The sequence below is a fragment of the Trifolium pratense genome, linkage group LG1 (assembly GCF_020283565.1).
Source record: "Trifolium pratense cultivar HEN17-A07 linkage group LG1, ARS_RC_1.1, whole genome shotgun sequence".
Classification (NCBI taxonomy): Eukaryota; Viridiplantae; Streptophyta; class Magnoliopsida; order Fabales; family Fabaceae; genus Trifolium; species Trifolium pratense.
This window is the reverse complement of record NC_060059.1, coordinates 8,245,662-8,268,615: the sequence shown is the minus strand read 5'-3', so window position 1 is coordinate 8,268,615 and position 22,954 is coordinate 8,245,662. Positions and strand designations below refer to the sequence as shown.

The 22,954-nt window shown below is 33.8% G+C and overlaps 3 protein-coding genes across 3 annotated transcripts; 1 reads left to right on the top strand and 2 right to left on the bottom strand.

The window, feature by feature from the left end:
• Positions 1-4,505, bottom strand: LOC123918805 (tetratricopeptide repeat domain-containing protein PYG7, chloroplastic). Its single transcript, XM_045970959.1, has 6 exons — positions 4,139-4,505; positions 3,638-3,728; positions 3,270-3,330; positions 2,123-2,406; positions 751-897; positions 1-454 (listed from the first exon to the last, which is right to left on the bottom strand). The coding sequence occupies exons 1-6, from the start codon at positions 4,297-4,299 to the stop codon at positions 170-172; spliced, it is 1,029 nt and encodes a 342-aa protein (XP_045826915.1). The 5' UTR covers positions 4,300-4,505; the 3' UTR covers positions 1-169.
• A 3,078-nt stretch (positions 4,506-7,583) lies between these two features.
• Positions 7,584-10,843, top strand: LOC123918800 (dihydrolipoyllysine-residue acetyltransferase component 5 of pyruvate dehydrogenase complex, chloroplastic). Its single transcript, XM_045970947.1, has 6 exons — positions 7,584-8,761; positions 9,481-9,672; positions 9,762-9,849; positions 9,946-10,016; positions 10,125-10,208; positions 10,321-10,843. Exons 1-6 carry the CDS (start codon positions 7,907-7,909, stop codon positions 10,423-10,425), a joined length of 1,395 nt encoding a protein of 464 aa, XP_045826903.1. The 5' UTR covers positions 7,584-7,906; the 3' UTR covers positions 10,426-10,843.
• Positions 10,844-11,207: 364 nt separating this feature from the next.
• On the bottom strand, positions 11,208-14,861 carry LOC123918789 (leucine-rich repeat receptor-like tyrosine-protein kinase PXC3). Its single transcript, XM_045970941.1, has 2 exons — positions 12,103-14,861; positions 11,208-11,771 (listed from the first exon to the last, which is right to left on the bottom strand). The coding sequence occupies exons 1-2, from the start codon at positions 14,636-14,638 to the stop codon at positions 11,473-11,475; spliced, it is 2,835 nt and encodes a 944-aa protein (XP_045826897.1). The 5' UTR covers positions 14,639-14,861; the 3' UTR covers positions 11,208-11,472.
• Positions 14,862-22,954: the final 8,093 nt, after the last annotated feature.

The window sequence follows — 22,954 nt, the reverse complement described above, 5'->3', positions numbered from 1 at the left end:
TGAGTTCGGACATTGTTATCATCATTTCTACCAAAATAAGAAGAAACAAAATTCTACCTCGAATACATTACTAGAGCCAAAATTCCTTAAAATATAATAAACAAGATATTGATTGAAAACTGTACTATGAAGTATGAAATATTTATAGTGTGAGTTGGTAGAATGGCAATCATTTCTTTTCTCTATATTTGACAGTAACTCCTTGGGACATTCCAACAAGTTCCTTCAAAGCATCTCTTCTGGGCCGCGCAATCTTGTTGTTAGGATCAAATAGAAGGACTTCTTCAAATGCCTTTAGAGCAGACACATATTCTTTTTTACTATCATAAGCATCACCGAGATTGTTCCATGCCGTGACATAGCCTGGTTGAATCTTCACAGCTGTCTCAAACTGAGCAATTCCTTTTTCAAGCTTCCCATCACGAACATAGCTGACACCAAGAGCATTGTGAACCTATATTGATGGATTGCAGGTGATCATTATCAAAGTAGTTGGTTAAGAACTAACAAGTCATATCAGGACACTAGATTTGGATTTGGTACAGTAATTGTGTCACGCATCTTTCGATCTCAACCATCTGATCTTAAATTAACGATCAAGATTGTTTAAAACTAGTGCTGTTATTGTGTACTTATCGAGATCGTTTACTGTGTGAAAACGTGTGTGTATCCCACAACAGGGAATCCAGATCCGTTCCAAATTAAGCATATACAATTCAATTTCTTAGCAACCAACCAAGTCGTATATACCTGGGCAAGATCCTGATCATCTCCATCCCATTTCTCAATTGCTTGAATTAAGAACTTGGTAGCCGCTGGGTAAAATTTCCTCCGTAGCATCACTGCACCAAGTTCAAACAGCTCAGTGGCATTTGCATCACCACTTCTGACTTGTTCCTGAGAAAATGGAAGAAAATGAGAACGAAAAACCAATCATAAAATAGCTTACTCCAAGCAGCTTGTGTATAATATAATTCCGGGTATGACTCATAGTTTCATGATAAATGGGATGGTCGTTCGAGCGGGGAGAATATTTAAACACAAGTTGTAAACTGGACTGTAGTATTTAAACACAAGTTGTACTATACAAACCCTAAGTTTGAATAATAGTCGGAGACATAGCACAATTGGCCGAACTCCGTGATCACCGTGTGTTCTCTATTTGCATTTTTATATGTTTCCTTTGAACTAGGGCTGTTGTTCTAACAATAATATATTATATGTCATGGTACTAAACCGGAGAAAAACAGAATCATATAATGAACATGTAAAATTCAGGGTTTAATCTCCTTGGTGTGTTTGGTTCGGGGGTTTTGGAGGGGAGGGGAGGGGAGGTGAGGTAATATTTTAAATTTTATGTGTTTGGTTCAATATTTATGAGGGGAGAGGAGGGGAGCAAAATCCCTCCTAAACCCACTTTTTGCTTCCCCCCAAATTGGAGGGATTTGGAGGGGAGGGGAGGTAAGCTAATTTAATACTTAATTAAAATGTCATAATTATCCTCATTTATTCATTTTAATTCCAAAATTATCCTCATGATCATCATCAATCACAGTATCAATTTGCCAATTTTTTTATTTTTTATAATCTCTTCGTCAATCCTAATCATCCTTTTTTTTTCTTTTCCAAATCCTAATTTTAAATCTATTACATTGCTATTTTGTATTTCAATTTGTTATTATTTTAGAACAAGTTATGTATTCTGTTATTGTGTTTTAACTTTATTCTTTTACAATACAATACAATTCCTTTTTTTACACGAAACTTTTGTTACATATAATTCTTATTATTTTTTTAATAATGCACACATTAATACACACAATAATGTACCTATATTTTTTAACAGTACAATTTATTATAAGGATATATTTGTAAATTAATTATAAAATCCCTCCCCTCCTCTCGTGAACCAAACACAAATTTAGTTTAAATGTCTTCCCTCCCCTCCCCTTCCCCCTTTTGAACCAAACACATAATAAATAAAATTCATTACCTCCCTTCCCCTCCCCTTCCCTCCCCTCTATTAAAAACCCTCCCCTCCCCTCCCCTCTATTTGAACCAAACAGACCCTTAAGGTGTTCAAGAGTATAAATGACTAAAAGGAAGAAGCATAGGTTCTTACCTGCAACTCTTTGGCAGAAAGGTCAAGTTCTCTGCGGACAAGAACTTGGCGAATCACATAGTAAGTTCCAGCCCCAAGCAAACCCAACAAAAGTAGCAAATATATTAGTTGGATTCCTAAGTCAAACAGTTCCCCAACCTGATACATCTCATTTATCTTCACTGAGTCACTTGCGTATGAAACATCAGGAGAAATAACTGATATACTTTGTCCAAAAAAGAATGCCAAAACCCATTTGGACGACTTTCTCCAATCTTGAAGATTTTCCAATGTGAAGCCACTCACTGAGAATCCAAAGAGAGAAGATTAAAAAAGGTGATGACTCGAGTGATTATTGTAATTCGAAAACAATTCTGAAGTTTCAGAATTTGCTGGCTTTTGCCCAAATGTCAGAACCAAGTTTAGCACAGTGCATAGAATTAAAAAAGGCACACGGTATTTTCATTTATTTTACCCTATTAACAATTTGAATATCAAAAACAATAAAACAACCACGCCTAATGGAGCATTACAATTTTATTTGCTTCCTAAAGCTGTCTGATATCAATAGTAAATGCATTTTACATTATTCTAAATTGATTATATTACCCATTCCTCTCAGGTTTCAATACAAAAGAGCTTATTATAGACTCCTGAAAGATTGCACAAAACATCTACTTGATGATTTTTGATTATTAAAAGGGCACAAAATATACCTTGCTCATGATCTTAAAATTGTTTTAGCAATATTATAGTATGTTCTCTTAACAAAAACAAAGGAATAATTAGTTTTAATCATTTGCTTGCGCATAGTCTACATCTAGTCACTATGTGATTAAGCTAGGAAGAACTTAGGGAGAAGTAAACAAACGAATGGCATGATAATCTAACCAGTAGTCATCCCTACAAACCTCGTGATTGTTTTTTCTTTATATTTTTTTAATCTTGGCATGATAATCAATAGTGTAGTATTTCATGATCATTCTATCAATACAATGTTTCATAGGGTTATCAAAATAAAACTAACAGGCAACAGCATGCAGGAAAACTTGATATCAAGAAAATCATAGACTTCTTATCCTTACAACATTCATAAACTAAAGGCAACACTCATGGTATGCAAAAAAATATTATAAGAAAATTGAAAAAAATGAGAACAAGGAATTACTCTCGGATTGTTTTGTGAAAATGGTTATAAGGGGTTCCATTGGCATTGCCCTTTGAAACATCTGTCTTCGTCCATGATTAAAGCAAAAATAAAAAGTTAGTGACTAGAAATTAAGGTTGTGAATGAACATAAAGCATGAAATGAGAATACTTCATGTTCAAGACAAAACTAATAACGATATTAGGAATAAAACGCATCTTTGGAATCACAGTGAGTTTCGTGATTATGCGAAATTTGGCGTCAATCCAAACATGCCTTATGCAAAACCAATTGAGTTGATTTTGTCAGGAAAGTATAAGAGAAATCAATGATTATTAAGAAAAAGACGCTTAATTATGCTGTAATAAAAGACATGAAATCAAAACAACCTGGAGCACAATCCTACTCTTGACTGCATCAAGGTTGTTATCTCCATGTGGAGTGGATCCTGTTTGCTGAATCCCCAAGCCTTTAATCTTTCTGTAATCAGTTTTTCAAATTAACAATCAATCATGCATCATAGTAAGCAACTAAAAAAACAAACAAACCCTCTAAGAGTGTCACAAAACTACAAGTCTTTAATATGTAAAAAACATTAACCAAAAAAAGAATATGTAAAAAACTATAAATTCAATAATTCTTTTTCCTAAACATTCCAACACAAACCACTATTCAATTCAAATTTCAAAACAACCCACAAGCATATGAAACTTGAAAAAGGAAAATTAACTTAACAAACGATGACCCAGTTACTAAACAACATTATTAATGACTAACAAAGTTGAAAACGAAGCACCCCATGAAAACATGATACTAAAGCTTCAATCTTTTACTCAAGCAAGTGATAAAAATGGTGATAAAGAAGTAAGAGAGTAAAGAAAAGTAATTACTTAAGAGAGCATGGTGATGAAGTGGCAAGTTTGGAAGGGAAAGGATTGGAGATAAGGGTAGAGGGAAGAGGTTGAAAGGTGGATTTGGATGGGAGAAAGAGAGATGAAAGAGAAGGAGAAGAGTAAGAGAAGTGAGTGAAGGTGGAACCACCTATCTTCATCTTCGATTCTTCTTAGGATGTTGTTCCTAATTTAGACAGGGGTTATCCAGCAAGGTGTGTTTGTGTCAGTTGCTACCTCCATATGCAACTGTGATAAAACGGTTGAATGGTGAATCCGTGGGTTACAACCATTGGATGGATTACATGGCTAATCAACGGGTTAGAAGAATGACGATTTCCCATAACTATTCGTCTCATAAAAAGTGTCTCTTTTTTATTTATTTTTTAAAAATATTTATAGCATTTCATTCATAATCAAATGGATAATATAGGTCGGTGTATTGATTATTTTTTTAAGTTAACTCATTATTATGTAAGGAGCTCAATATACAATTAGGGGGTGATGAAAATCATTGCGGGGAGTATAAAAGATACACGCCCTTGCTAGGAACTAGGAAGCGAGCGTTATCATTAGCTTGTCACCCAGTAAAAACAACCTGAAAATTGTTGCAACTAGATAGAATAGTTCTACAATCATGAATAATAGAACCATATTCCAACATAATAATTTTGCAATGGAGCACATCATCTACAACTTGTTTACAATCAAGTTTAAAATTGACTTGTCGAAGGCCAACAACAATGACCCAATGAAGAGCATTAAGCAAGTTCCAAGCTTCACATTCGCTGCTTGGAGTACCCGTGCCGCCGATTTGTCCTTGCCATAACAAACCTTCCTTAATCATCTCACACACATTCCAATGCCTAAGCTTTGTTGTTATTGACATATGGCAACATCAACTTTGCATTTAACAAGCCATGAGGTGGTGGGCTGGGCACCATTGTATTGTATGTGTTGAGATGAGGAGTTCCACATATTGATTGTTAACTTGGTGTGAGCATGTTGCCGAGGGTTGTAACAACAACAAATTTGTTTTTTGCCAACACCGAATATTATCATGTTCACGACAAATACACGTTAAAGGGCATTGTACTCCCTTATTACTTAATGTGTTGGTGCATTGATGAAAATATGTTTATAAGCCGTTAAAATATTTTCAAACTCAATAACATCATTTTCTCTTATGAAAATAATCAACAACTTCTTTCGAATGAAAAACAAAATCCACATTTTTAAGTTGCAACTTATGGACCCAATTAAGAGCATTAAATACTGCTAATGTTTCACGTAATTCAACTTTGCATATTGGTGACGTCCACATAATTTTGGCAAGCATAACCCGACTTTCATCATCATATATACACATCCCAACAACCAACAATGAATTGATTCAAGCGGTAAAAGTCTTGATCCTAAGCATATAGTTAGAGTTTGATTTATAACTAGTGCCTACGAAAAAAAATTGGTTGAAAGAGAATAATCCATCTTATGTGCTCCACATTCTACCACCAATTTTTTCCATCTACTTGCAGTTTGATTAGACTTATCACTCTCAAACTCCCAAATAAGACATTATTCCAAACATATACTCTCTCCGTCCCAATTTGATTGAAGTTATGCATCGGCATGCGTGAAACAGTCAACTGTGTCAATCAAATTGGGACGGATGGAGTACTAAAGTTTTCATGAAATCAAATATCATATCATAGCTAAATTAATTAAGATGGCATCATCTAAAGTCAACAAGAAAGTGTTTGATTCAGAAGAAGTTTTAGCAACAGTTAAGGATCTAAGAACAACGTTTGACTCTGGTAAAACTCGAAGCTACGAATGAAGAGTTTCTCAATTGAAAGCACTCTTGGAGTTAACCGAAAAAAAAGGAGCAAGAGATTGTTAAAGCTTTCTACTCTGACTTATCCAAATCCAAAACTAAATCGTTCATCCAAGAGGTGCTCAATTCCTCTCTATAATCTACTACTTAAATTTTAATGCTACAAATTTTAATTTTCATCCAAGAGTTTTACCAAAGTCAAACGTTGTTCTTAGATCCTTAGCTATTGCTAAAGCTTCTTCTCAATCAAACACTTTTTTATTGACTTTAAACGACGTCATCTTAATTAATTTAGCTATGATATTTGATTCCCTTATTGCAATTTAGCTAGAGCTACGTGAGATTGACAACCACCATTAATGAAAGTGGTAAAAAATTTAGACTTCTTAAAAGTAAATAATTTAGACTTTTGCATTTGAAAAATTGAAATGATAAAATCTACTTTGTAATATGCTCTATAAGAAGAATAAAAAAATCTACATGGGAGGATGAATCCGATTTCTAGACCCCCAACCCCATCTATTAGAAGTTGTGATAAGACAGAGAAGCATGGCTGACTTATCATAGTTTGGTAGCTCACCAAATAATTGAATTGAATTTCACATTATTCTCTATTTATTTTTCAAGTTTTTTTTTTATTTTTTGCATATTATTCTCTACATTTTAAATATTGCATATTGGCCCGTTTATCATATTTTGCAAATCAGCTTGACAACTATCATTTGAAATCAGCTTCTCAAAAAAAACTATTTGAAATTTCAAATTTAATCCAAAATTTATAGAAAGGGAAAGAAAATTGAGATAATTCAATTGAAATATTTTTCTTTTGACCAAATTCATTCAAAATATTAAAATTGTCCAAAGTTGTAATTTCTCTAGAATTTTAGTCACTGCATCTAAATTCTAAACACACTTTAACAATCATTTTGTTCTTTACAACACAAAATCCCTATTTTTATTCATCACACTTTACCTCACTTTCTTCATATGACATGAAAGATTGATGATTTTTTATTGGATGATCGTGTAAAATTATTTTACACTGTCAATGGATCTCCATTAAACTCATAAAAATAATACTAATACTCTATGAAGCACGGACACCTCTATGATTAGGCGTGTCGCGGTGTCCGACACGTGTCGGTGTCCGACACTCGTACGACACTCTTCCGACATGTGTCGGATAACTCATATCGGTGTCGGAAAAAAGTCAATTTTTCCTTTACTTTGACCGGTGTCCGACACCTGTAAGACATTCGTACGACATGTGTCGGAGAAGTGTCCCAAAAAAATATATTTTTTCTTTGCATATACTCTCCTTAGACACATATCAGACATATCTACAAGAGTTAAAGATGTGTCGAAACAATAATATTGATCAATGAGGGATTGAAGACATTACATTTACAATAATATATTGTTTTAAAACTTTTTTTAAGAAATAACTTGCTCAAATTAGATTAACATGTATATATTTTGATTATCAATTTATATGTTTTATAAATATGTAGCGGTCTGTATTTTTTACATTAACGATATCGCGATGTCCGTATCGGAGTCCGTGCTTCGTAGCTAATACTATACAAGAAGTAGATGATGAAAGAAGCATTTGTTTGCACGGGTATGGGCCGTGAAAGTTGTTAGGAAGAAATAAAAACGAAACCAACCATTAACCAACAAACACCAAAACTAAACCTTCCTTCAAAAAAAAAAGAAAAACACACTAAACTAAACCTTAGTAAATCACATCACAGTTGTTTGTGTTGTGTTGTAAGTGACGTTAGATTCAGTGACACAAGTAGTTGAAACCTCCGCCATATTTCGATGAACACGAGGAAACACTTTTTCTATTTCACTTAACAAAAACAAACAACACATTCACATTCACATTCCAAAATCCAAACTCATTCATTTTCCAAATTTCACTTTCAACAATGTCTCAGCTTCTTCAAACTCCGTTTCTCTCTTCCACCACCGTCCTCCGCCTCAAATCAACTTCACTCCGCCGTACCACAACAAACAACCTCATCGTTCGAGCCAAGATCCGTGAGATTTTCATGCCTGCACTCAGCTCTACAATGACTGAGGGTAAAATCGTCTCATGGATTAAATCCGAAGGCGATAAACTCTCTAAAGGAGATAGCGTCGTTGTTGTTGAATCCGATAAAGCTGATATGGATGTTGAAACTTTCTACGACGGTATCCTCGCCGCTATTGTTGTTGAAGAAGGTGGTGTTGCTGCCGTTGGATCTCCCATCGCTTTTCTCGCTGAAAATGAAGAAGATATTGAATTAGCCAAATCCAAAGCCCTCTCTTCTTCTTCTTCATCTTCTTCTTCTTCTTCTACTCCTGCACCTGCACCGGCACCTGCAATTCCGGTAGAATCATCTCAACCAAAGAAAGCTGCGGAGAATGTTGTTGCAGCGGCTGTTTCGGTTGTGTCTAAACATCCGGCTTCTGAGGGAGGGAAGAGAGTGATAGCGTCTCCTTATGCTAAGAAATTGGCTAAGGAATTGAAGGTGGAGTTGGGTCAAATTGTTGGGACTGGACCTTTGGGGAGGATTGTGGCTAAAGATGTTGAGGCTTTTGCAGCTACAGGGGGTTCTTCTGGGAGTGTTGTGGAGGCGGCGGCTGAGCCGGTGAAGACTGTGGCTGAATTGGGAAGTGTGGTGCCGTTTACTACAATGCAGAATGCTGTGAGTAGGAATATGGTGGAGAGTTTGGCTGTTCCTACTTTTAGAGTTGGTTATACTATTACTACTGATGCACTTGATGCTCTCTACAAGAAGGTCATTTTTTTTTTGTCTCTTTTTTTGTTTGTTTTTGTTTTCTGCAGTAATTAGACTATATGTGGTTAAGTGGTTTAGGTATTTATTTCATTATATCACTCATAATGATTATGCTTGGCTTTTTCGACATTATATATCCAATTAAGGAATTCACCACTTGATGTGATTTATGATAAATGGATAGTTTAGTTAGGATTTAAGATCTTCATAGAACACAAAAAGGATTAGCAATTAAAATGCTGGCAACCAATGTGATGTTCGTTGAGTGAATGTAACTTGCCCCACAAGGAGGAGTTCTTCAGGAACTTGGGTTTGAATCCTAGTGGAGTCACCCACATCGGAGGCTGATAACCAAGGTATAAAATCCTGCTTAGTAAGTTGAACCGGAGATTAGATCCATAGCCGGTTCAAAGGGGCAAAGTTGTGGGGACTCACTGGCATGCCAACAACCCTAATGACTATGGGTTCTAAAACCAAAAAAAAAATTGCTGGCAAAGAAACTATCAGCAAATGTTAACAAGTGTCGTTGATGAATTGTTGAGCTAAGTAAAAGGAAAAATTTAAGCCATGTATGATTGATTCTATGTTCTTCATGAAGTTGTTTTAACATACTGCTGACGGTTTATGATAGTTTGGTGTCTACAGTTTTTCAAATCATTCTATGTTCAAACTGTTTATGTATATGTTTATTCATTTTGTTCTATTTTACAAACTATCAGATCAAGTCAAAGGGAGTTACTATGACAGCATTGCTTGCCAAGGCTACAGCACTCGCACTAGCTAAACACCCTGTTATAAACTCTAGTTGTAGGGATGGTAAAAGCTTTACATACAATAGCAGCATCAACATTGCAGTTGCTGTGGCTATAGATGGCGGACTCATTACACCAGTGCTTCAGGATGCTGATAAGGTGTTTGATACTCTATTTTGAACTGCTTCTAATCAAACGTAAAATGGTGCTCAATTGTTAAAAAGTTTTTCTTTTTATGTATATTCTAGGTTGATGTCTATTCATTGTCAAGAAAGTGGAAGGAGTTGGTAGATAAGGCCCGGGCTAAGCAGCTGCAGCCTAATGAATACACCACAGGTACAGTGATTTTATATCTATGTTTATTGGGACTTGTATTCTCGCTATGAATTTTCCAATTTGCCAACTCCTCCCTGATTTCTTTTGTTTCTTCAGGTACTTTCACACTTTCCAACCTGGGAATGTTTGGCGTTGATCGCTTTGATGCTATTCTGCCTCCTGGAACCGTGAGTAATCTTATTTGTGTTCAAATTGTGGAAGAGTTTGGCCAATAGTTCAAATTGAACATTGACGGGCAACATGAATGTGATCGTTCTGTGGATTTATTTTTGTAGGGAGCAATTATGGCAGTTGGAACATCACAGCCAACTGTTGTGGCTACCAAGGATGGTCGCATTGGCACGAAGAACCAAATGCAGGTATGTATATTTAGACGTTTATATATGTTGGAGTAGGACTTATTTATTAGAATCATATATCTATATATCCAGACTTCTGCTCTTTTGTAACTGAAGAAATGCAAATTTGCAGGTCAATGTTACGGCCGATCATCGAGTAATCTACGGTTCTGATCTAGCCCTATTCTTGCAAACCCTGTCACAGATTATTGAGGACCCTAAAGATCTTACTTTCTAGTGTCATTTTTCTGTATTCTAATGCTGCAACAAAGGAAAAGGAACTTGTTATCCCTCTCGTCGTGGATTACGGATTATTAATCGTCGAGAAGCACAAACTGGGAAGCCAAATCACCCTATCCACTCAGGATTGTGCAAAGGTCAGGCAGGAGTAGAGTTTTGAATAGGAAAATTGAGTTCTAGTTTGTTAAATGAGATTGAGTCAAATACACCATTTCCATTTTTCATTAGCACTATCTGATTATAGATTTGTTTTTTTATTGGTTATTATTGTCTAAATAATGTCCATTATTTATTTATGTGAGATCATGAAACTTGTTTTAGATTTCTGACTAGAAAATTGAAACATGGGAGATTGAGCAATGATTATGTTATGAAACAAAAATATGGTATTGTGATGAAGATATTATTGCTTAAGTGTGATTGTTTTGGCATTTTGTATCAATGGCAATGACTTGTAATAAAAAAAAACTGGTTCCACCAAATTTAGAGGTACTCAATCAGTCTCATTTTGTGAGGTGATAAAACTTGATTTTGTAACTTTCCGAGATGGAATTTAAATTCCATCGAAGGCAGTTGTAAAATAATTAGCATTACCATTTTAATAAATAATTAAAGCATATTGTCCCGTGAGCTTAGCTCAAGTGGCATGAACATTGTATTATTTGGTCACAAAATTTATGAGCAAAGGACTAGGTTTTTGAGTTTGAGATACACAAGTTTGAAGATATGTTCATATATAACTTCACTTCTAATTAGCACATTTTCAAAATCAGACAGTTCTGCTGCAAAAAGTGTCCAAAAATTACATTCAAGGGATTTTAAAAATATTACATATATGACTATATGAGCTAAATATCTAATAGCAAACTGATTCACTTTACACAACTGCAATACTGTGAATAGCAAGAAAAACTTAATTTATACAGCACCATAAAAGGAACAAGCAAAATTCGTTCTATTTGATATTCTATCTTTTTGTATATATTCAATACACCACCTAAAGCAAACTCTATGAAGACTTAATTCACCCCTTGAGAGTATGATTCTATCTGGCATTCAGCAACATTCTTAACACAGTTTTCATCTTTGGTCTTGCATCAGGGGATGTGCTAACACAAACAAGAGCGATCTCCAGAATTGCTAGCATTTGGTTTCTAACAGCCTGTGATGTTCTACTAACATTAGGATCAAGAATGTGATCTTGATTTCTTGAATTACGCAAAACCAACTTCACCAATTCAGTTCCCTCGGTCACTGCAGATTTGCCTGTTAGCAATTCCAGTAGAATTACACCAAAGCTATACACATTTCCTGCCACTGTTACTCTCATTGTGTATGCATACTCTGCCAAATCAACAAACAAAAACAATTAAGATCTTCATACACAAATGTGCATTTATATTAGCTTATTGTACATTCGAAATGCAAATTTTAGCGATTTCCAGGACATTTACCCATGTATTAGTTTTATTAGGCCATGTTTGGATAAACGAATTAATTAATCTCTTATAGCATAAACACTTATCATATATGTGTCTATGTCATGTATGCATAATTCTATGACAAAAGATAAAACAAAATTCAAATTGTTTTCATATAATCTTTAAGTTGTTTTCATTAGCTATCCTAGATTTAAAGAAATGTTAATTGGAAAGACAGTGAAAGAGTTTCTAACCTGGAGGAATGTAGCCAACAGAACCAGCAACTGCAGAAAAACTCCCGGTACTCTTTGAAGGATCAATCACCTTGTAGTGTTCAATATCGCCGACTAGAGGTTCCTTGAGTGATTTCAGCATAATACTTTTACTTGATAAATCAAGGAGAAGTATTGGACCAGATGCAAATCCATGCAGAAAAGAGAGACCTTGAGCCACACCAACAGCTATACTATATCTGCTAGCCCAATCTAAAGAGTTTTCCATGCTCCCGTGAAGCACATCGAAGAGAGAGCCGTTCGACACAAATTCGTATAATACATAAGCATTGTTAGTGGACACGATATAGCCTAGAGGAATCATCACATTTGAATTGTTCAACTTTGCCAATGCATCCAACTCTTTCCCAAATTTATCCACACTACTCACCGGAAATATCTTGTCACACCAGTTCAGCTTCTTGGCAAAATAGATTGATCCAGATGGCATAACAGCCTTATAGTAAGTCGAAAACTTGGTTTTTAGAGTTACGTTTGATGGTTCGGCAACAGCTTCCATGGCTTTGGAGAGATCAATGTTTGATCTGTGGATTCCATTTGGAGTTGACAAATTACTCTGGATGACCTGAGGAATGTCAAGATTTTCAATTTCATTTGACTGTACTCGTTCATCGGTAACCTTGCAATAGTGCCGTGAGATCAATACAACCAGAAGGGTGACCATGCCAACCACAAAAATAGCAGCAGCAATTGCAATAAGAACAGCGGCAACAACAGAATTCCCTTTCTTTCTTGGAGAATTGTTAACTGGTACATTAGTTCTATTCTTGACATTGTTTCCTTCTATATCAACATTAACGTATGGAGCAAATGATGGAAGGAAACCTGATAGATTATTGTTTGATAGTTGCAACTGTGTCAATGCTGACATTTTAGTTAGAGACGGAGGAATTGGCCCGGAGAAGTTGTTATTTGAGAGATCCAAAATTTCTAGGCTAGCCAAATCACCAAAACTACTAGGAATAACTCCACTAAAGTGATTGCTACTGAGATTCAATGCAATCTGTAGACTCGAAGGCATTTGAGGAATATCACCGCTTAGCTGATTTTCTCCAAGTTGGACATCTAAAAGATTTCGCAAGTTTCCAATGGACGATGGTATAGACCCGTTGAGATTGTTCCCTTGCAAGTCAAGGAATGTAAGGTTGACTGGCATATCAGATGGAATTGGTCCATCAAAAGAATTATAGCTCAAATTCAAGGTAGACAACTTTTGAAGTTGGGAAATTTGAATAGGGATAGTACTATTGAGCTTGTTTGTTTGAAGCTGCAAGACTTGAAGATGGCTAAGATTACCAAGTTCCGGTGGCAATGCACCAGTCAATTGATTCTCAGCCAAATTCAACAAGGCCAATTTCTTACAAGAACCTAATCCCGGAGGTATCAAACCTTTCAACTGATTGTTGTCCAGTTCCATGTATGTCAATTGGTTGTCACGAATGGCTTCGCAAATACCTGAAGGAACCTCTCCTGTCAGAGAATTTCCCCCCAATCTCAACCTGACTAAACTAGTTGAAATATTTGCAGGCACATGACCTATTAAATTGTTATAGGACAAATCTACAAACAATATCTGTGGTGGAGATAAAAGACCTTCTGGAATAGACTCAGATAAATTATTATAACTAAGATCCAAATAACTGAGAAATTTTGTAATTCCAGGAGGAACAGCACCAGTAAAATAATTTTGATTAGCTGCAAATCTTTCTAGTGTTGTGATGTTCGTAACTGACATTGGGATTTTGCCACCTAGTCTATTAGAGGAAAGACTCAAAGTTCCCAATTTGGAAAGCTTTCCAATATTTAAAGGAATAGACCCTGAAAGCTTATTTGCCATAAAATCAATCACAGTCAAATTTTTGTAGCTCAAAATTTGATCAGGGATAGTTCCTTCAAAATTATTGTTTGAAAGCACAAGCTGCTCCAAAACCATGGACCTTCCCAAATTAGTAGGAAGGTTCCCACTGAAGTTATTGTAACCAAGATTAAGAAACTTGAGACTAACCAATCCATCTAACTGCAAACCAATGGTTCCACTCAAACGATTGAAAGACATGTCAAGTGATTCCAATCTACCAAAACCATGAAAAGTAGGCAAAAAACCACTTAACACATTTCCACTGAAATTTAAAAGCTTTAAATTCTCAATTTTTCCACATGCAGAAAGAAACCCATCTGGGATAGAGTTCAGATGGTTATTAGAAACATCAAGGTGTTGCAAAGTTTCAATTTTGCAAAGAACTGGAAGAGATTGTGAAGAGAGAGCAGAACCATGTAGGACAATATTGATGACAGATGAATTGGTAGTGTCACAAGTGACACCTTTCCATGAACATGGATTAGAATTTTTGCTGGGATTCCAATCAGAGTGATTAAGAAGATTATAGAGATTGATCATGGTATTTGTTTGGTTTTGAGACAGTAAAGACAAAACCATAGGACATAACAAAAACAAGAGTAGGAAAGTTGTTGTGTATTCATACCTGAACATGTTCATGTTGATGACTTAATGTTATGTTTGTAGCTGTGTCTGCTTCTGTGTCCACTATTTTTAATTGTATTGTTGAGGTGGAAGAGAATACTAGTATAGAAGAAAGAACAAGTGAAGAGAATAAAAAAGGTGGAAATGAGATGAGAGTATATGTAATATATGTTGGAGTTTGGGATTGTGTGTTGGGTTAGTGGAAGGAAATTTGATGGAAATGAGGGAAAGAAGAAGAAAAGTATTGGGAGTGTTTTTCACTGCATAAAAAGCTGGTTTGTGTCTTAATTTTCTTAGAGTACAAAATATAATTAATTGTTGTTGGACTTGACTTGGACTTAGAAACATATACTCTGACTGAACACGCCACTAAATAGTGTGAAACTGCAACCCTTTCCTAACTCAAACTTGGAAAACGTGTTTCAACATTAACCTAAGAAGAAAGAACAACACCACTAAAATTTACTGACAGAGATATTGTAGAAAAAAAATAGTCTTTTTCATTTTTTCGCTAATAAAAATTTAGGTGAATTGAGTGTCGAAGTTAATCATGATAAAAAAAAGTTTAAAGACTCGATGAAACTTACAAAATTACTTTCATATTAGCACATACTAACGAGATTCTAATTTTAAGATACTACGAATAAAATCATTACCGACTAAATCAACCGTTATATTTAATCTCTTTTATTAGACTGAACCTGGGTTAGTTTTCTTAATCTAAATTTTATTTAACATAAACAAATATTAGCAATTGTAAAGGAAGGGTTTAATTTCCATTGGATAAGTAACAAAACAATAGTACTTATTCAACTTGAAAAACGCGTCGAGGAAGAAAATGATTTGGAAAGAGACGTTTTGTTGTGTTTTTGAGCCCAGTCTTTACTCTGCAATGTCATAGTCTACCCATAATTATTATTGTTCATGAAAATGGTCCGTTGACTAACCAAGTCAATCACTATTACTATTACTAGCAATAGCAATATAATATGGAAAAAATTGGAACATTTTAGCCTTATGTGCTAGCTTCTGTTTAATGCCCAATGTTGATGTTGTACCAAGGTTTTTTTCTCCCTTTTTTAGAAATTGAAATAAATTTTAATGAAAAAATATAATATACCACTTAATCTTATTAGTTATTATAATCAACTCTAAAGATTTAATCTAAATATCTAATGGCAAATAAATAGATTTTGGATCTCAAAAGTTTTGAATTTGAGTCCAACTATTATTTTAGAAGGTAAATGTAAATAATTTTTTAAATACTCTTTGAATTCCTACGTATATTAACACTCAACATATAAATCTGTTTATATCAATGTATTTGTGTCATTGGAGACGAGGTATCATCTAAGAAAAATTCTCTTCTCCCTTCACATTTCTTTTCTTCCCCTCTGAAATTCTATTTTTGAACTTGCATAAAAATTTCAGAATGTGTTTTCCAGAGTTTACCTAATTCAAATAATAATTTTAACGAAATTTTTTTCCTTAAAAAAATGCGTTCTGAAGTTTTTACGCAAGTGCAAGAATGAAATTTTAAGGGGAAAAAGAAACGCGGGGAAGAGAATATTTTATCATCTAATATGGACCATTTGAAAAAGTATCCAATTTGTGAACCAACCGGCCCATATAAGTCGATAAATTTGTGAAAAAGACTGTCAATGAAATAAAATGGAAAACCTCCTTCATCCAATTTCATACCCATCCCACATATCCCAATCTCTCAATGTTCCTTGAATTTATAGATTGGCTATTTATATATCTAAAATTTGTGAATAGACAATAAAAAAGTTTCAGTTTTGACAATAAATTAGATACAAGTTAATAAAAAGAAAAATTTGTTCGACATAATTTAAAATTGGAATTTTTGTGTGTGGCTGTTTTGAAATTTCTAGGTTGAATCATGTGTCCAGTGTTTTTTTTCTATTTGGTTTACCACAAAACTTTATAACTATAGTAAACAAAATTAGAGTTCTTCTTTTCGATGTATCATTGTTTCTCATGCGCCCCCTAATAATAACCAAAATACCCCTTAGCTATCTAGGGTGTGAACGCTATTAGCCGCCTAGGTAGCGAGTGTTACAAAAATGTGACCGTTGAATGATCCTCAACTCCGATGCCAAAGTTAGAGAGAGAAGGAGAGTACTGAGATACAAGAGAGAGAAAGTGAGTGAGTGAATAGTTACCTTGCTCTCCTGTATAGGAGAGCTTATATAGCCCCCAGCGCTGGGCCAAAGGTCCTCTTAATGGGCCGGATCTATTTGGCCCAATAAGACAGACTGCCAATATATTTCCCTTAGATGGTGGGGGAGCAGTAATTTGTTCATATCCTGATAGAGAGGGTCCACCGTGCTATGCTGAGGTGGACGTGGTGGGGCACACCATGTCGGGTCAATTGGATATGATGTTGAGCTAATTTTAGTCCAGTCCAAAACAAATTTTTAAAAATTTTCAGTTCAATCATGTGAAATAACTTTAAACATAGATGTTACCTTTTTTTTATTCTTTTAACTAGTGCTCCATCATATGAAAATCTATGCTATATTGACAATTTTTTATTACTTCAATATTCAGCATTTTTGTGTGTAACAAATTACATCTTAGGTCAGTCATGCAAACAACATGTTCTAATTTGGTTGAACATGGTTAAAGCTAATTTGCTCCCTTAGACATAAATGTTGAATGCCGTTGCAATGAAGCAACAACCTCTTTTATTAACTTAAACTTAAACTTAGCAATTTAATTACAACGGTTACTTGGTCTAGTTTGTCCCTACATTAACCTCCTCACTTAAAGCAATTTTGGTCCCTAAAACTATAGTACATATAGCTTTATATTTTTCAGTGTGAAAGTATAGTAGCTTTGTTTGTTACCCTATTAAATTGAAACGTGTCACAAAGGACCATGTGAAGTATAGACCCGATATATATACCAGTATATATCTAACACAAACAAATGTAGATTGAATAAATTGTTTGGGACTAATTTGTATTGTAACATAACATCCCCTAACATGACTCGATTAGTCAACACCAATCACTATATTAATTGCACCTATGAACCCGGCACAATTAGCAACAGTTAGCTACCCTTGAAGTTGAAGGTATATGTTACTCTCATTACGTCACATATTAAACACATGGAGTTATCTTTCATCATCCTTTAATCAACAATAAATGAGTTATGTAGATAATGCGTCCGACCAAATAATTTCGACATTTTTTTATTAAATAAGTTAAAATTTGTGCACTGACTTTTTAGCAGTCCCTGTATGCATATTTTAGTCCCTACATAAATAATTTTTTTTTTTTTACTCTTTATATTAAAAGTTGTTATATTTAGTCCGAATTTTAGATCAAATATATACATTTTTGTAGGCTTAATTTTTATTTTTATATCTAAGACCGAAGTTATACTTTTAGTCTCTACAAATTATAAAATTGCACGATTTAGTCTATGGGTAGCGACTAAAAGAGTTTATTTTGTAATAGTAAGTAGGGACAAAAATGAACATATGGACTAAAAACAAAATTTGAAATAATTATAGAACTAAATTTATTTTAAATTTTAAAAATAAAATAAAATTGAGTTTGATTTATTTATGGTATTAATTGTAACTTACTGTTTTGATAACAACAATGAGAAACCTGAAAGAGAGAACAAAAAACTCATGCCTAAGTTGTGAACAAGAAAGTGCATGTATGTAACCTTAGTGCAGCAGTTGAACCAAAACCTTTCCTCAAAAGAACAAGAAACTGTTCCAATTGATCATTTCAAACCTACCACAAACTCACACATCATATTCCAATCTCATTAATCAATAATTCATACATTGTTTGATCAATTATCCACCAAAAAAATGGGAACAGAAGACTTTAGTTTCCCAAGAATTAATGACACTTTTTCATATATCATTGATTCACCTCCTCTTTGGAATCAATCATCAACATCTTCTAATGGTTCCTACCAACATGTCCTAGGGGATCAAAAAAATTGCCATGAAGAAAATTTGGACCCTAAGGGCCAAAGGAAGAGCTTTTCATCTATACAAAATGGTAAGAAAATAACAAGAGAAGATGATGAAGAGGTTCCTATGGATTTATTGTGGGAGGTTTTCAATGAGGAGGTTGTTGAATATAGATCATTAAGAATTGGTAATATAACCAATAATGCTCTTATTCAAACCAAGAATAAGCCTAGTATGTTGGTTATGTTGAAGGTTTTAAAGAAACTTTTTTTCATTAACAATTCTCATGGTAAACCAAGAAGGAGAATACTCTAATTCTATGATTATTTTGGTGATCATACTATTGGATTTTGGGTAAGAGTACTAATTCATCTTTTCTTTTCTTTTCTTTTTCTTTTTTTATAAGAAAAAATTGTCTTGTTAATTAGGTAGGAGTTTATAATTGTTTTTATTTTATGATTTATGATTAGGAGCTTTGTAAAAGTGAATGAAAGTTCAATATATATGTACCTTTTTTATTTAGCAACCACACTTTTGTACTGTTCTTAAATCTTTTGGACTCCAATTGATTATGCATATTTGTATATTAGTTGCTTGTATTTGGTTTAGTTTTCTTCCTTTGGACTAAGAATAATTTCCCTTGCCTATAAATTTTGCTTGTATTTGAGAAAAATTTGTTCCTAAAGGCTTGGGATTAGATGAAATTAAGTAATAATTATGTATGTTTATGTTTAAATGAAATTGGTTTTGACAAAGTGATCCATAGAAAAGGTGGTTCAACTCTTGTTGGTGGATAGCCTCTGTTCTGAATTTGAAAAATTCAACCACAACAATGGAATGAATTGTTATATATAGCATCTTGCCTTAAAACCCAATCATGTTTTGTTATCTAGTAAAGGGGGGGAAAGTGGGGGGTGGGGGGGTGGGGGGGTGGGGGGGGGGGGGGGGGCATTTCTTCATTTTAAGTGTACTCTTGGGAAGATAAGGCTACTTGAAAAAAGATTGATGAATAAAATTTTTAGATGCTTTCTCGTCCGCTCCAAAAAAACGTATGGATTTATCGTGTTTTTCGGTAGTGTATCATGTATCATGATAGAAAATAAACTATCAGAAGTACATTTTTGACAGCGTGTTTCGACAAATTTGATCATATAAAAGATCGATCGAGAAACCGTCTAAAATTTTAATTTGGTATAAATACTTTTTTTTTAAAACAATTTGATATAAATACTTTGAATGATATTTGTGCCTTAAAACCACTAGGTTTGGTCTAATAGTGAGGGAGTTGGATAGTATGCATGAGGTCTTAGGTTCGATCATCATTGCCAACACTGTAAACCAAAAATATAACAATTTTTTTAAAAAATAAAAATAAAAATAAAAATATCGGTGCCTTGAACCTGCGGGCTGTGTGTGTTATTAGGGTCTTAAAAGCCCACTAAGAAAAAGAGTGTCGTTACTATATCAAATAATACTACATTAAAGGTATTTTTTCTATTGGTCCTTTAAAAATATTTTAGATTTCACAATAGTCCCTTAAAAAAAAGTTCGGATTGATCCTTTAAAAACACATCTGTCACTTTTTTACAAAAAAAAACGTTAGTTTTAGTTGACTGAATTGTGGATGTCATTAAGTGTAAGTGGTCGACCAAAAACCTTATTAATTTTTAAAATTTTAACCATCAGAATTTTTTGTTATATTTGGAGTTAAAATTTGAATATTATAGGGGAAAACAGAGATGAATTGGAGAAGATTTTGGTAAAGCTAGTGCACATATTGGAAAGAGAGAAGTTGCAGGCCATATCACAGGGAAGTGGGGTTGAAAAGAATCATGGAGCAACTAATGTTGCGGATTGTGAGAGCTTCGATTCCTCCAAAAGTATTACTATTGTGCCTAAAAAAATTAATATTTCATATTCAAACGTCTTTCAATCTGATCTCCATATATTTTCATACATTGTTTGATCAATTATCCACCAAGGAAAATGGGAACAGAAGACTCTATCATTGATTCACCTCCTCTTTCGAATCAATCATCTTCTAATAATTCCTACCAACATGTCCTAAGGGATAAAAAAGATTGCTATGAAGAAAATTTGGAGGATTCTAAGGGCCAAAATAAGAGTTTTTCATCTATACAAAATGGAAAGAAAATACCAAGAGAAGATGATGAAGAGGTTCCTATGGATTTATTGTGGGAGGTTTTCAATGAGGAGATTGTTGATTATAGATCCTTAAAAATTGGTAATATAACCAATAATAAGCCTAGTATGTGGAAGGGTTTAAAGAAACTTCTTTCCATCAACAATTCTCATTTTAAACAAAGAAGGAAAATACTCTAATTCTATGATTATTTTGGTGATGTTGCTATTGGCTTTTTGGTAAGAGTACCAATTCGTGTTTTTTTTTTCTTTATAAGAAAAATTGTCTTGTTAACTAGGTTGGAGTTTATAATTGTTTTTATTTTGTGATGAGGAGTTGTGTGGGCTAATTGAATATATGCATATCTATGTAAAAGTAAATCAAAGTTACATAGAGTATTTCTTTGATTTATGCAAGTTCGACATATATGTTACTTTTTTTTTTTATTAAGCAACCACACTTTTGTCCGATTCTTGAATAATTTTTTTTGCCCGTGAGCATAGCTCAATTGATAGAGACATTGCATGTTATATGCAAAGTCTCGGGTTCAAGTGTACACCAATTTTTTCACCTTAATAATATAATTAAAATAAATAAATATATTATGTTGGTATGAGGCGGGGTGGGTACTAAGGTACCCGTACAACTGTTCCTCCACTCATATCCGCTCATATTTTTGGGTAATTACATATATTCATATCCAAAATGTGAGTTTTTACACTACCTATTATGAGTACCCATTAAATATGGGTCAAATTGTCATCCCTAGTTTATCGGGAAACATGTTTTTGGCTGTGTATTACGACAAAAAAATACACTATTTTTGAAAGGAAAAAAAAAATTATTAAAAGTACATTTTGGTACTTTGAATGATATTGACTTGCAAAAGAGGGTTATTAGTCTGGGACCAACTGGCTTCCTATGGGTTGGGCCTTCTTGACATGTGTAGGAACTATTCGTCTATATGAACAACTTTGTCCGAAAACTTCTCAACCCACCACAACATTTCTCACCTACCCCTAGCGCAAAAAAAAATTCGGAAAATACATTCCGAAATGTTTTTCTAATGTAAAATTTACACTATAAAAAGTTCGGAAAACGTTTTTCGAATTTTTTGGAGGTAGGGGAAAAATGTTGTGGTGGGTTGAGAAGTTTTCACTTTGTGCACCTCTGTTTTTTCACTACATTTTGATTCTTTGAAAGATTAGAGATAACTTTATGTCACAACAAGTATGAACGAATTGTTTAACCATTTTGAATTTTTTTCCACACCCATTTACCTCCTAAAAGTTTACTTTGAATAAATCTTTCCGCCCAAAGTAAACTTTTGAAAATTTCAGGTGTAAGTAGAAAAACTAGAACAACAAATGTAATTATAATATATTTTAATTAACAAAGTCTTTTTCTTTGTACATTAACAAAAAAAAATTGTGGATCTCATGCACACCTAAAACTAGTTTTGCTTAAGTCAAAAAAAAAAAAAAGTTTTGCTCATCCGGAAATTATATTTAAATTGTTACTTCTAATAAATTAATTCTTTTTTTTTTGTCAACTCTAATTAATTAATTCTACTTGTCCCAAATCAGGTAGCAAATAAAGCTATTCCGCTAAGATAAGATAGAAGTTTTAGCACAATTAAATAAAATGCAATACACTTATTAATCTCTTAGACCCAACACTTCAAAAATTTTCATATAAGATAAATCTCACAAATAGTTATAGAGGCACACGTAAATATTTTACTCCACATTATATTTAGTTTTTAGTACTTAATGGAAGTAATTTTTTTGTGGACACAATTATTTGTTCTTTTTTTTTTGTGTTTGACGTGTTCAAATATTTGTGCCCACTCAAAAAAAATGTACTTGATAGACTATAAATTTATCAAGACCACGAACTTAGACTCTGTTTGGATTGATGAAATACAATGGAATGGAGCGGAGTGAAATAGAATGAAGCGAGTGGAATAAATCTACCATTTCATTGTTTGGATATTTTAGAAATGAGAGGAACAAAATTGAAGGTAAGTGATGGTATGAGATGAAATTAATTTCATCCTATTACATTCCATTCTATTATTATTTTTCGAATCCAAACAATATAACATTATTTTATTCGATCCCTTTCCATTCCATTACATTACATCTCATTCCATCAATATTCAAACATATCCAAGAGTTCTACATTGAAAAGGGAAAGAACAATAAATAAATTAAACTAC

Excerpts from the sequence above, each read along its gene's own strand:
- LOC123918805 (XM_045970959.1), bottom strand. The coding sequence starts at position 4,299 with ATGAAGATAGGTGGTTCCACCTTCACTCACTTCTCTTACTCTTCTCCT. Across the intron at positions 3,331-3,637 it reads AGAGTAGGATTGTGCTCCAG|ATGTTTCAAAGGGCAATGCC; the intron begins GTTGTTTTGATT and ends GGACGAAGACAG. Across the intron at positions 898-2,122 it reads TTTCTGCCAAAGAGTTGCAG|GAACAAGTCAGAAGTGGTGA; the intron begins GTAAGAACCTAT and ends CCATTTTCTCAG.
- LOC123918789 (XM_045970941.1), bottom strand. The coding sequence starts at position 14,638 with ATGAACATGTTCAGGTATGAATACACAACAACTTTCCTACTCTTGTTT. Across the intron at positions 11,772-12,102 it reads TGTTGGCTACATTCCTCCAG|AGTATGCATACACAATGAGA; the intron begins GTTAGAAACTCT and ends TTGATTTGGCAG.
- LOC123918800 (XM_045970947.1), top strand. The coding sequence starts at position 7,907 with ATGTCTCAGCTTCTTCAAACTCCGTTTCTCTCTTCCACCACCGTCCTC. Across the intron at positions 8,762-9,480 it reads TTGATGCTCTCTACAAGAAG|ATCAAGTCAAAGGGAGTTAC; the intron begins GTCATTTTTTTT and ends ACAAACTATCAG. Across the intron at positions 10,209-10,320 it reads GCACGAAGAACCAAATGCAG|GTCAATGTTACGGCCGATCA; the intron begins GTATGTATATTT and ends GCAAATTTGCAG.